Genomic DNA, 14,460 nt, shown 5'->3' with positions numbered 1-14,460 from the left:
AACAGAGACCAAATCTCACTGAGCTCTGCAATCAAGAATATTTACTTTTAATAACTGTGTGCAATCACTTCACTTTCTCATGTCTAACATGAAAGATTGTATAGCTGCCTCTGGGTTCTGTGGATTTTTCTGCCTCTCTCCTAAGTCTGATTTCCTCCAGAAATTAGATGGAAGAAGTTAAAGCAGGAAGGTAAATAATATTTTAGGATCTTCATTCACTGATGTTTTAAGATGTCAATAAATAACAGGAATCACGTTAATCAAAAAGGAGCTCAAGAGGACACCTAGTTGCTTTTGCACCCTGAAATTAGAATTATATGAAAACAATAGGTAACTAGGGTTCTTACCTTCTCCAGCTCTTTCCAGTCATAATTTGTGTTCCCAATCACCATTGCCTGCAACTCGCTGGGCTGGAAGAGCTGAAGAACTTTACCTCCACAAACTTTGTGGAAGCCTTCATGGAATGCACTGTATAAGGAAGCCACAGATCTATTGAAGATGTAATCCACATATGCATCTACGAAATCTTGCCTGCACAAAGAGAAAGAAAGAATTATGCTGAGGAAATAAGGAGGAAGCAGTACATGTCATCCTTCTACCAATAAAGCAGCAGCCATTTAGCCACTCCTGTGCAGAACAGAGCATAGAAAATGAAGCAACAAGAAGCCTAATATATTGGATTGTCTGCTTCATGTTACAACCCCAGTGAAGATCAAATGGCACATGAATGTATTTCCCCCACCACACCCCCAAAGGCAGAGTCTGCAACAGAAAAGCAGGAACATTTAATGTTACACACTTCAGGTACTACAAACATCTCCCTTATTTGTGTGCTTTGCAGTGAACTGGACTCACTGGCAGCAAGCTGAAAGCCTGAATTCCAGGGAGTGTCCTGAAAGCCACTGATCAAACTCACTGTTCTGTTTTGGTTTTTTTTAATTAAAAAGATTACCATATTCGCATTAAAACCGCAAATCAACTTCAAAAGGACATTTGAGTGGTACACAGGAGAAAGACCAGTGCCAAGGAGCTGGGATACAGAGGAACAGATGGTGTGATTTCTGTGCTTGGGTACAAGGAGTTCTCAGATCCTGCTGCAAACATCTTCGGCAGCGCTTAAGGGAGATCTACAATTTCTTGATGTGATACAGTACTTATGATAATTTTTTTTAAATCAGTGCCAGTGAACACTGTTTAGTTTCTGCACTGGCAGTGACCTCAGTTGTACATTATAGCTATCCTACCAACACATACTCACTATGGAAAGAGAATTCATTTCAACACCACCACCCCCAGTCTTTGAGTAATACCACCAGTAATTTACAGAATCACAGAAACACATTTACGCGACACGTGTACTGAAGGCGTTGCACTGAAAATGCTGGAGATGACCCAAGTGGTGATCCACACTCCTCCCCTTCAGCACTCCATGAGATCTCCCTCATCAGTGCCGTGTAATTGCAGAGGGGCAGGTAACCCGTGTAACACTAACAGTGCAAGTTAGGGAGAAGTCACAGCGATAAACTTCTTTCTATTATAAAATTAACTGAAGCATCATGGAATATTTGGAGCTTGAGAAAGAGGAATTCTTCATTGCTGCAAGACAATGTGTAGTACAATGCAGGAGGCATTCCACAGACACCTTGGAACTTTTTCCATAATTCAATTCCAATTTCACAGTCACTTAGTGACAGAACATCAAACCTACACAGAGAACTGCAAAGCTACGGTGTTTTCCATGTGCGTGCAGTTCTCATGGAGTGTGCTCTTTCCATTCAATTCTCCCTTTACCCTGGGAGAAGTACAAGCACAGAGAAATCATGAAGTTTAAAGAACAGACTGGAAAATTCTGTAAAAAGGGGACAAAAGCATCATCAGGTACTTTCTGCCTATCCTCCAGGAGCAGAAAGGGCACAAAGGGCAGGAAAGGCTGTTTTTATAAATAAAAGTTACAGAATCCTTGACTGAGGAAAAAACCCCTCCTGTCACACACTCTTCTGACAATAACACTGGATTAACTTATGCAATGTTATCTACTCTAAAATGGAAGACTTCACTGAAATAATATTCATGTATGAATGAGTAGTTGCAATATTGGCCCTTAAAGTTCTCATCATTACTCAATGAATTTCAATGACACGCAGCTTCCTGCAGCGATGCCTTAAGACTTTAGCTTTTATATTTTCAAATCCTATACTGCATTAGTGCATAGCTCTAAAGTCCATACAAAGTGTTAGTTAACTCTCTTCACATTTTGGACAAAACAATCCCTCTTGGCCTGTGATCCCAAGAACACCCTACAGCCTCAGGCCCCAAAAAGCATAAACAGTGAATTGTGGGGGGAGCAAACTGGGGGAATATGACTTCATTACCAGAAGCTGTAATTAACCCCTGGAGGATTCATCCCTGATATGCAATCAGACCAAACCTGTATCTGTCTGAAGAACTGGTGACCACTGTCCATACTGGGTGCAGCCTGTGCAAGGCTTTTGGCTGCCCAGGGTGTATCTACTGAAGGCCTTGCATAAATGCCCACTTTATTCTCTTAACTTTGTCTAGCCTCTCTCCTAGGTAGCCACTCCAAGGCATCAACAGAACCACAAACATTTTTAATCCTGTAAAATGTCTGTGACTGGGGTTGGAAGGGACCTCTGAAGATCTAGTCTGACTTCCTGCCATGGGCAGGGACATCTTCAACCACACCAGGTTGCTCCAAGCCCTGTCCAAGCCTGCCTTGAGCACTCCCAGGGATGGGGCAGCCACAGCTTGTCCGTGTCAGCACAAGGCAACAGCTATTTTAACAAGATATGTGAGAAGAGCTTGGGAAAACAGCCAAAGTAGTTTTGCCTCCAACAGCAAAGGGTATTTACAGCAGCCCACTAACACTCCCAAGGCAGACAGCAACACCAAATACCCTGTAACCCACAGAACTCACCTATTTTGTTTGACTACAGGAATGTCAGCACCTTTAGGAACAAGCTCCTTTATTTCTGTTGTACCAAAATTTTCCACAGTGATCTATTTGAAACAAACAACAGTATAAATCTTGTTTATTGATTAAAGTGCTTCTTCCCACCACTTAATTAAGAGCAACATGAATGGCAGACACAGGAGCTAAAACTCATGGGAATCAGCTGCTGATGCTTTTGTTCAAACACTCCATCAGAGGGAATTAAAACTGATGGTGTGAGTTTGGCAAGACATACTTCAAACACTATATAAAACTTACAGTAAAATTAAGACAAAATGCTTCTTCTATGTCATCCTCTGGATAGTCCAGTAGCTGTTGCATTCCCCTGCAAAATAAGTTACAAAATACTTGCACCAGGGGAAAGAAAGATGAATTTATTTTCCTGAAGTGTTCTTTATGCTTTGGTAATTCAAATTTAAGAAGTATCTTTCTACTGTTATTTCATTTATTATCTTATTGACTTGCACCTTGTGTAGTGCTGAGAAATTCCAAGCAATCATTTCCTTTTCATTATCCTGGTACAGTGAAGACAGAACATTCCTATCTTAAGATTTCAGCTAAGGGGTTCCCAAAGCAGAGGCAGTTGGTACTTAAAAATCACCGACTGTCTCCTTCATTAACATCTTTGATTTCTCCTAGAATCTATGAAAACTGTGGCATCCACAACACTAAGGCAATCAAGCATCCTTTCCTGCCCATCTGAGTCTCCTACCTGCTAGCACTATTCAAATCCCTAGTCCCTACAGTAAGTATTTGGAATGTATTTGCTCCTGAAATAAGCAAAAAATATCTTCTTGATGGATTTAATTCAGTACTGAAACTATGTTCACACTTAGACTTAAGTCTAATTGACGGCTAAAACTCAAGGGGTTTGAATTTCCAGGGTTTTTTTTCCCCTTAAAATTCTTGTAGGGCCATAGAACAGGAGGGACAATCACTAACACCAAGCACAGACACGAATGTTTAACAAGTGCCAAATGTATCAAATGACACGAGGGCTGCAATTTACTGTGAGCTGTTTACCCAGTTACTGTGGAAAAGAAATGTTATGTTCTTAAAGTTGTTGATTTCAAAACTAATTTCCAACAGCACACATTTTTCTTTCTTTCTTACCTGCCAACATCTGGCATCAATTCTTTTAAGTCATCCAGGGATGGTTTCTTATTCAATAGCTTTTTGTACAAAGCCAGAGGAAAATGAAGGTCTACAATAGTAAAATTATATATTGCTAGCCCACAGACAACACCAATCAAATGAAACAAGTCACTGTCTTCAAAGGTCTAAGAACAGAAAACAGACAAGATGGTTTAAAATAAAGAAGTTATTTTAACCTTGCAGAGTCCAGGAAGAAGCGTACAGTACAGTATAATCTGAGTGACTTTAATTAATATTTTCTTTAAATGTGTATGTATCTGTAAGTACCAAGGAAAACAGGATAAAGTTTAACTAGCTGAGACTGAAATCCAAGGGAAGAGAATCCTTTCTACCTAAAATTAAAAGGGCTGAACTGCAACATAATCTATGTTACAGGGGACCCATATTGCATTAAGATTCTGGTTTTGTCAGTGACTTCCTATTGCACTGTTCAGTGATTAAAGATAGCAGTTTTTAAAAAAAAAAAACTTTGGGGAGGAAGAGGGAGGAGTTCATTACTGACACCCTCAGAATTAATTACCAAGGTTTTAAACACACCTGTGGAAATGTAACCATTCAGGTATTTAGGATCCAGCCACCCCAGTCAGTGCTGCCTGAACAGGGACTGACAAGTCCTGTAAACTCCATGATCACCTATCACCCATAAATACAACTGCACACAGGAAGACCTGTTCAACAGCCCACTTCAAGAATTTGTCTCTGCCACCTTGATTTCCTGATTCTGCTCTTGGACTAAGTTTGTTCTGGCTACTTCTTCCTAAAAAACCTGGCTGGCTTGGGGACAACCAGTACGGAGTAAACAAGGAATGGGGAAAGGGGAACAGCAAGGAATGGAGCAAATTTTGACCTAACAATGACAAAAATACATTTCTCCTGAGAATACTTGCTTCAGCTCCTAGAGTACAATGTTCATACAATATTACTGTAATTACTGTAAGTTAAAATGACTGACTACAGATCAGAGCCTACCTTATCTGAGAACCAGATCAGCCTGGACTCCTCGTAATACCTGAACATTCCATACTTGGGATCTAGCAACTCCCTCATGATGAGCAAAAAAAACTCTTTGCGAACACCTCCAGCATCGACAGCTTCCTCCCCTACAAAAATAACCTGAAACACACAACTCAGTGAGCAAAGACTGCAAAGAGACTGTAAAGCAAGGTTTGCCCAAACACATCCTTAATCACTGAGAGCAGTATGTGCTGCAATACCTTGAGGGGCTTCTTGTAATCTACATTCTTTGTTTTCCTGAGGACCTCCACAGCATCCCCTACAATGTTGTCCCTCCGGACCATCAGTATCAGGCAGGGGTTGACAGATTCAAATACTGGCAGGAAGAGAGAAGACAAATTCTGCCTGTGGGCCTGATCGACAGCCATCTGCAGAAAAACGAAGTGAAAGTGTCAGTAGGTAGAAAAAATTCCTCTCAGTGTTAATTGTCCAGCACTCCTGGACAATCTTCTCTGCAAAAGTGCAAACGGGAATAACTAATTTGCCTCAATTTTCTTTGTATCCCTTTTATCTCAGGAAGTATATGATTTCATGAAGTGTTTTTCCTTTACTCATTGCTCTCACCAATACTAATGCTCAGGGGAAGTGTAAGAACCCAGGTTTTGACATTCCAGTCAAAATACCTTGGATAACAAAAGGAATCAAAAAGATCCTGCATTTCATCTAATGAAGCGCAAGCTGTTTAATAAAGAGTAAGCTGCTTTAATAAATATAGCATGAAAACAAACATACATTAAAAATTAATTCACAGCATGAAAAGCAATTTATTTAACTTGCATGATAATTTCTGTTTTAAAATTGTCTGAAAGAAAAATGCTGTTGCAAATATTCTGGATACAGCAGAGAGCTCTTGAGAATTTGTGTGTTTTAATACTATTTAATATTGTTACTGGAAACATTTAATGTGAACAGTTCCCTGAATCCATCAGATGTTGGTATTGACTGTGCATATACATTTTAAATACATGAAATAACATTTATTATTAATTACAAGAGCTAATTAGTATTTTCCTACATGAGTCCATTACTTGAGCAGGACTTGGATCATCTGGTTATTTCCAGACTCAGATCAACGACCCAGGTAATATTCCAAGCCTGCTCATATGGGAGGTGAGGTTGTTTGCTGTGGGGGGTGCTTGGGGTTTCAGTGTTTGTTTGTTTGGGTTGTGGGTTTGGGGTTTTTTATTACTGCTTGTTTGGGGGTTTTGCACTTGTACTGTGGGTTGATAGCACATAAAAAAAGCCATCTCACTACTGAAAAGAAATTCCTTGGAAATGTATGGCAACTACAGAACAGTCTAATTTCAATGTGATCCTGCTGCTCTCTATTATGTACATACCCTGAGATTAAAACTAGAGCCTTCATTTTTACAGAGGGAATACTACAAAGAGTAAAAAAAAAAAAAAAAAACCAAAAAAACCCCCAAAAACCAACAGGAACCCCCAAGGTCCCCAACTCAGGGAAAAAATAATGAATTTGTAACATAAAAAACTAAGCCTCCTACCTGCATCTGTATGATTGCATCTGTTTGCAAGAGAGTTGTCTTTGCCTGGGCATCAAATACAAATGGGTATGTGCAAATTATAACAGGAATATCTGTTAACTGGAATGAAAAGAATCATGTCATGCTCAGCTTATTTAAAAGTCACAATCGTGGTTAAAAAAGCTTTTGCAGTAGCACTCATTTAATATATCCATTTTACAGGAAAGAGAACTCAACCTTGACTTATCATCAATGCAGAACCAAAGCATCTTAGGAACATTAAGTGGATTTTTAATAGTTTAGTACTTCAGCCAAAAACAAACAAACAAAAAAATCAAACAAAACTCAATCAAGCCAAACCAAATCAAGCCAGGCACAAACGACACTCTCACTTAGCACATCTGAAATTCAGAACTGTTACTGCAGCTAGTGGGTACAAAAGTAGCCCTTTTTTTATCAACTGCTGTTCCCAATTTGCAATACAGACAATTACATCTTTTTGCACCACAAAGGTTTTTTTTCAGATTACAGCCATGGCTAATTTGAAGATTTACTCCCACAGAACACAGCAGACAATCCTTGACATTCACATTTCTGATTTCCTTACATTCTTCAAAAGAAATCAGATTGCAACCAATCTTACCTCAGTTAATCCATGGTTGACATCCTATGACAGCATTTGCACAAAGGTAGCAACAATTAAGATGAAAAAGCAGCATTAGTGTCTGCATTAATTACTCATCTCTGATGTAGAATTAAAAAAAAATTTATTCACTGCTTTCCCCCAAGAGAAGGTTTACTGTGAAATAAACATTAACCATAAACATTCCAATTAATTTATTAAACACCAGCTTGTCTTTAAACACCCTGTTTATCAGTCTTTAAAAACAGGGCTGTTAAAGTATCATGTTTGCTTGGATGAAAAAAGTTACACATTCAAAATGTTTACTTCCACATATTTATATTGATGACATCTGCTGGTACTGTTGCAAAGAAAAAAATATGGATGGCTAGAGAAAACTTATTAAATTACTTACAATCTTCTTTCAAAGCTGAAGTCAAGGAACTGTGCAAAAACCTATCCAACTCACTAATTCTCTGCACAGTCATTAATTTACTCCCACTTATCACTCTTCTGTTTACAGGTGCAGGAATTAATTATCTCAGTTGTGGCTGCTAAATCCCAAGTAGAAAATTCCATCAGTTACCTGCCCCTGTAGTTCCCTGCTACACTTCCTGACTCATTACCCAGGACAGCTGCAGCTTTCTCATTGCCTGGACCTGTCTAATACAGCAATTCTGATTATTCTGGATGTCCTCCTATTGTGGATTATTACATTCCTAGCTTTTTTTTGACATGGCAAGGCTCCAGTGACAGCATTCTACATTGCTTTTTAACTGACAGATTGAAATATTGAGCAGTGTCAGTCCTAGGAATGACACCCTAGAAGAAACACACCCTCTTAACAATTCTTCCTTAGCCAGTACCTGACTCGAGTCTGTTATGCAGTGGTCATCTGTGAAGGTATTTTTATGAAAAAAAAAGTGCCCAGACTTAGAGAATCTACAGATTTCTTTAAAGGGATAAAACAAACACAAAACATGAGAGGAAAACACCCACAAAAACCCAAATAAAAAAATCAACAGAACTTACCATTCCCAATACCTGCTGCTGGAACCAGTTGGCATAGTCATTTCTGATATCTATCAAATCTTGTATCTCATGAATGTAAAATCTGTCATACTGTATAACTTGTCCTCTTTCATTTACCTAAGGAAGTGCAATTTATTTTTTATTAGCTTTCAAAGGGTTATTTTCCATGTTTTTCAAGTATTTGATATGTCAGCCACAGATACCCAGCTAGCAAAAAAATTCTAGGAAAACAACAGTGCCTACAAGAAAGCAAAAAAACAATGTTAAAGACATTTGGATACATGGACTATTCAAAATCCCAAAGAGTGAAGGAGAGTACAATTAACTGCACATACAGTACTGCATAACAGGGCTGCCACTTTGAAACATCATGTGACCTCACAGGGACAGTGATAATACACATATTCACGTTCACAACGGAATAAAGACTTGTTCCTACAGCCACACAGGTTTAAGAGCTAGGATTCAGTACTCTAGTCTTAAGTTATAGCATGAACACTATTATTACCTGTGAGCAGAGGAACAGTTTCCATTTAAAAACATTAAGCTTAAAAATAAAGAGAGATGTGGGAAAAGTAACTTCGTATAGAGGCTCATCTCCACAGGACAATATTAATCCAGAAGCATCCACATTTTCCAAATACACACTTCTTTTCCCAGGGACTGCTAAGCACTGCTAACTGGCAAGCAACACTTAGAAAGATCTTGCCTTTATAACCAGATAATATAAGCCCAATTTTCACAAATACCTCCCACATGCCCCACCAAACTACCAAGTACTCAATCTCTGGGAAATATCCCAGAGCTGCTGCCCCATTTTCCCCCTCACTTTAATCCATAACCTTGAGGATGAAAATGACTGGGTGACTCTGTGTTCCCAAAAACCAGTTAATTCCATCCCAGAATGCCGATGATTCACAGGTCCAGATGGACCAACCACAGATTATTTCTGTAGATGCAATTCTGATCTTTCAAACTGATCAGTACCTCAGCTTCTAACAACAGCCCAGCACAGAGATGCTGACAAAGCCAAGCAGACAAGGAACTGTTTAGAAATGCCACAAACGTACTCTGTGCAGTATTTCCAGAACTCTGAAGGATGTGTGTAGGAAATTGGTGAGTATTCTTCTGTCAGAAGGTGGAAGGCCCATCTTGCAGAGCTTCAAAAGGTGCACTACAACATCCTTGTAGAGTTCCACTATCTTGAGGAACAAGGGAGGTTCAAGTACAGACCACCAATTTTCTGTCAACACATGGTGAACATGTAAATTCAGTACCTGTAACTGCCACACTATGTCATGTTATCCTTTTAACTAAGAAACACGTCTGGCCAGAAGACATAAGCTTCAGTTACTACAGACCCTGAAAAAAACAGCTGCAACATAACAAATGTGCTATTGTTACACATTGAATCTGAGTCCCTTGAAGTCTGCCCAGCCAGACTAAGCAAAAGTATCACAAAGTAACAGTTGATAAAAAGAGATGGCTCAAAACCTGCAATATTAAGCAAACAGTACTGAGAGCAACAGAAAATTATGGAAAAGCATCTAGGGTTCAAAAAGCTTTTCAGTTTGCTTTTCTTTATTCTCACCAAAAACTACTGAGAAAACCAAAGAGAGATTACAGGGCAAAGCATAAGTGAGGAAAATGAAAGTACCCTCTCAAAAAGAAACCAGTTAAAAGCAAACTATTCCAGAAAGAATTCTTCAAGCTGAATTTCAGCCGACAGGGGTCACAACAAGAAAGTGTAAAGGAGTAGAGCTAAAAAACCAGAGCTACTCTCAGTTGTGTATTTGAAGACCACATCTTGGCATCAGCAAGAAAAGATCAACTGCCTCAGAAGCTCAGAACAGGTGCTGTAGTCACAACCAAGACAATTCAACATCTGCTCTGCAACACTTCTGTAAATTGCTTAGAGCTTGTTAGCTGTCTGACCACATAATTTTCACTTTAAAGAGCAAAGACACGTATCAATTACACTGAACTACACGGTTTAATTCCTCCCAAATGGCATCAGTCCAAAAAACTACAATACCAGATGAATTTACAGGGATGGCCTGTTAACTCACCCTGAAGCAACAGAATAAATGTTTCCTTACACCAAGCAATGTTAAGCCTTAACTTTCTCACTGGGGAATTGTACAGAACTGTAAATACACAGCAGGTGCTGCCAAGGCCAGGTCTTCACTGATGGAATTTCTGTACGTTTTCATCTGCAGAGCCTTAGTTTTAACAGCAAAAATTCAGTTTCTTACCAAGAACTTTCAGAGGAGCTTTTTCTAGGTTCAGAATAGCTGCTCCAAAGGGAATAGCTAACGTCGTGAAATTGTTTTCATCACTCATCAGTGGGCACTCTGGTAGAGTGAGATACAGCCTCAAAGCTTCAACATCTGGCAAGGAGCTGGTCAGTTTGGGAATAAGGTTCTTTTCCAAGCTAGCTGCCACCTACAGCACATCAGAAAATCCTGTTTATTTCAATACAATTGAGATTTTAAACAAATGCCCATGTATATGAAAACTGATCTAGAAAACAATAATTAGGAGCTTCAGTGAAAACTATTATACATTTAGAAAATGACAGTAAATATTAAAATAGAATATGCTGATGTGTCACCTAATTGTCACAACAAAATATGGTTTCACACATTTGCAGCCAATATATTACTGAATAAATAAACCTATTTACAGGGTTGGATCAAGCACAACAGTAGTATTTCTGGAGAGCTGTAACCCAGAAAGATAATCCCAAACATAAGGGAAATACCCAGAACAAACCTGTTGTGATATGTGAGTATGTTCAGGCTGTATGAGTTTGTGAAAGAGCAGTCTAGCAGCATTCATATCAACCCCTGAGAATCTAGTGCTGGTTTTGTAATGATCATCATTGCTGCAGGAAGGAAAAAAACAGGCAGACTAAATCCTGTGTTCTCAGCAACTCAAGATTTTTACCCCTTGAATTTTAAACCTACTGACTAAGGATTTAAAATATATCAGACTTTGATTTTTTTATATGGCCTTAGAAACAACTGGAAAAAAATCTTCTCTAACTGCAAGAAAATAATGCAAAAACACTAGGATGTAAAATAAACTCCCCTTGAATTACAAGCAACCCGTGGCTGACAAATGCCATGAGCTTTGCTGGCTCACATGGCAGCAGCCAAGACAGGCTGGAGCCATTCTCACTGGGGCAGCTGACAAACACAGGGCAGGAAAGGAGCAGGACTTTCAAGGGAGGATATCAGAGCACCAGCGAGACGAGGAAACCCTGGCAAGGTGTCCCAGCTCTGGTGACACAAGGGACCCCAGGAAAGCAGCCACCACTAATGCTGTGCACAGAAAGGCTTGTTAAAAACCTGCTTACCTCAATGCCAAAAAGCTCCCATTCAGGCACCCAGCTGAGGAGAACGTTCCATCGATTTCACTGAAATGAGTCACGTGAAATGTTACATTTGGCTTTCCTTTTAAAAATTAGCATTTGCAATAAAAAAAGCCTGCATTTAATCCCTAATAAATTACGCTGTGCAAAGGATGGGACTCTGACTCAAATGAGATGAAACAATACTAGAGAAAACCTCCACTCAAGACTCAACACTTAAGACAGCTCAAATCACAGCCAGTCTTGCAGTTTAATTGCTTTGGACACTCTCTTATTAAAATAGAAGCAATAATCTTTGAGTTGTTCTCATATTCCTTTACGTGAATTGCTCTGTTTCAGTGTGCAATTAGATACTTAATTTCATCTCGCATAGTCATCTAAACTGGAGCAGAGATGACACAGTCTCAAGGATCTAAACTACTCAACCAGCATGACAATGAAATCACAGCAAGAGCTCTGCACCTCATAAAATCAGTAATTAAAAACAGCTCTGCTATGTATGCCCAAAGCCCCATTAATGCTTAGTTCAGAAGCAGAATCACCAGAGACTTCTTTCCCTTACATCACTTACTTAGCTATCTCTACAGGAAGTCTTCCAGATGGGAAACTCAGCAATCTTTGAATAAACGTTTCATTCACAGTCCAGATCTGCTTCAGAAGGTCAGGATACCTAAAATCATCTGGTGGCACCATGTTCTAAAGAAATTTTAAAGAAAGCACAAAGAATGAGGCACACAAAATTGATTTCCAGAAAAAACAGCCATCTAGTTGAGCTGTCTGAGCTGACAATTTGCCTACCCAGACTACAGCTGTGAAATGCTGTGTTTAACAGTTCTGAATCCCTGTGAAAGCACAGCATAGACTAAAACCATCTCGATTAGGTGTTAATTCACACACCTTTCTTAAAGACCAACTCCTTTTACATCACTGGTCTCTGTGATGAACACTAACCAAGCTTTAGATGCGAGCAGCAAGCATCTCCTCTCCAGCCACCAGGAGCCACTTAGCTCCCTGCCAAGCTGTGAGCACACAGAAAAGGAGCCATTCAATTATCAGACAGATGTTCTTCCACCCCACTTCCATCAGGCTCTCTGAAAATGAATCATGCTTCTGTGAACATGTCCTGCATCATCAGAGGAGCTGCATTTGGAAGTGCTGCTCATATAAAATGAATTCCACTAAGAGCTGTAATAGTAAAGAGGAGGAGAAACGAGATCATTGCTTTCAGCAGGAGCATTGGTTCAAAAAGAGATGGCAAATAACACCAAAAAAAAGATAAAACATTCCTCCTGAGGGTGCCATTTGAGAACACTGAGTTGACTCAGCATGACAGTGACTGCCAAAAATCAGCACTTCTGATCCCATCCTACAGCATCAGGACTCAGGAGGAGCACTTTTGCCATTTCCCTTCTATCCAGCCAAAGAAAATAACTCAGGGAACTGAACTGCCCAAAAACTGACTTGAGATAACTGATTTTGGCTGTGCCCCCTTAACTGGCAGGGACACACAGCCCCCAGGGGTAGAGTACACACAGAACTTTGGAAGAATTCAACACAAATTACCAAATTCAAGAGTACTAAAAGGGATACTTCTGCAGCATCAAAGTTCATCTATTGCTAATACTTTTTGTACAGAACAGGCCACAATAACTGCATTCATACAGTCTCCAGTTCACCTCAATTAGTCTGTCAGAAACTCCTCCAATAATTATGAAAATTGCACATAAAGTTTAAGGAAATTTTAATAGGCAAGTTTTAAGTCTCTATTACAAGCAATTTTCCAGTTTACACCTGATAAGCAAATTTCTCTCAAATACAGCAATAGTTAAAACTCTATCAGAGTTCAAAAAAAGAACCCAACAAGTCAATCCTAGAAAAACTGCTGATTCTGTATAACCAGAACAGGCTCTGAGCACAAAGCACTGCTGCAAGTCTGACCTGTACTCAGTTTTTCTTCATAAACATTCTTCCCCACTGAAATCCATTTTCCCTTGTGTCCAAATTAGTTTTTCACCCTACATACTCAACTCTTGATGCTTCATTAATCCCCATGGTCTAATATCTGCTGAACTGTACTGGAAGCAAACCCACGAATCTTCATCTTGTTTTTTTTTTTTTTTTTTTAATCTCCCAACTCACCCTCCAATAGCATTTTCTTCCCATCACACTTCCACATTGTCATTTTTACTGCAAAGCCTTACCAGACTCTTTTACACAAGAGAATTTCAACATATCAATTCTTGTTATTTTAAAACTTAAGTTTTAAGACTATGATAAAACTGTAACACAAACTATGTCACCACCAGTAATCTTTAGCAAAAAGCTCCATTTGTTTCCTTACCACTTTAAAATGGCTACAGAGCAGAAGACATCCAAGCTGCTGCTTGGAGGACTGGGCAAGAAGCAAAGAGCTCAAATATTCAATTAATTCTTCCCTTATGACATGAAAAGAAGTGCATTCATCCATCAAGAAAAAAGATTAAACCAAAAAGTTTTAAGAGCTTCCTGACAGCTAACACACACTACCTAGATCCAAGTCCTCCAGCTGCTACCATGACTTAGTGTCTTTTACTTCCACACTGCTCTGACAAACTTTACAATATAGTCATATGCACCTTCAACATCAAAATCCTTTAAAATGCATCAAAAAACCTAAAATCCAACTTTCACAAGCTTTGGAACCAAATGACACTTAATTTGTTACCTGTGGATAAAAGTAGTGTGCAAAACTTTGGTCCCCACCAGAGAAAATTCTCTTTACACAGTAGTACTCCTCAGTGTCTGCAATAGGAATAAAAAACAGGCT

The 14,460-nt window shown here is 39.2% G+C and overlaps 1 protein-coding gene across 3 annotated transcripts in view; it reads right to left on the bottom strand.

Moving 5' to 3' along the window:
- The window catches only part of HERC4 (HECT and RLD domain containing E3 ubiquitin protein ligase 4), a 29,998-nt gene that overhangs the window by 2,548 nt on the left and 12,990 nt on the right, over window positions 1–14,460 (bottom strand). For 2 of the 3 annotated variants that reach the window (XM_062496572.1, XM_062496574.1), the window contains 15 exons: window positions 14,359–14,435; window positions 12,226–12,350; window positions 11,640–11,699; window positions 11,054–11,165; window positions 10,534–10,723; window positions 9,349–9,521; window positions 8,279–8,395; window positions 7,268–7,291; window positions 6,646–6,744; window positions 5,341–5,508; window positions 5,096–5,239; window positions 4,085–4,251; window positions 3,230–3,296; window positions 2,936–3,018; window positions 348–531 (listed from right to left, as the gene is read on the bottom strand). In XM_062496572.1, coding sequence (XP_062352556.1) covers window positions 348–531; window positions 2,936–3,018; window positions 3,230–3,296; window positions 4,085–4,251; window positions 5,096–5,239; window positions 5,341–5,508; window positions 6,646–6,744; window positions 7,268–7,291; window positions 8,279–8,395; window positions 9,349–9,521; window positions 10,534–10,723; window positions 11,054–11,165; window positions 11,640–11,699; window positions 12,226–12,350; window positions 14,359–14,435 — 1,790 coding nt within the window. The remainder of the gene's footprint in view (window positions 1–347; window positions 532–2,935; window positions 3,019–3,229; window positions 3,297–4,084; window positions 4,252–5,095; window positions 5,240–5,340; window positions 5,509–6,645; window positions 6,745–7,267; window positions 7,292–8,278; window positions 8,396–9,348; window positions 9,522–10,533; window positions 10,724–11,053; window positions 11,166–11,639; window positions 11,700–12,225; window positions 12,351–14,358; window positions 14,436–14,460) is intronic. The other variant, XM_062496573.1, reaches the window with a different exon arrangement.

Source organism: Cinclus cinclus, chromosome 7 (assembly GCF_963662255.1).
Source record: "Cinclus cinclus chromosome 7, bCinCin1.1, whole genome shotgun sequence".
In the NCBI taxonomy this organism is placed as follows: Eukaryota; Metazoa; Chordata; class Aves; order Passeriformes; family Cinclidae; genus Cinclus; species Cinclus cinclus.
This window is presented reverse-complemented; position numbering and strand designations above follow the sequence as displayed.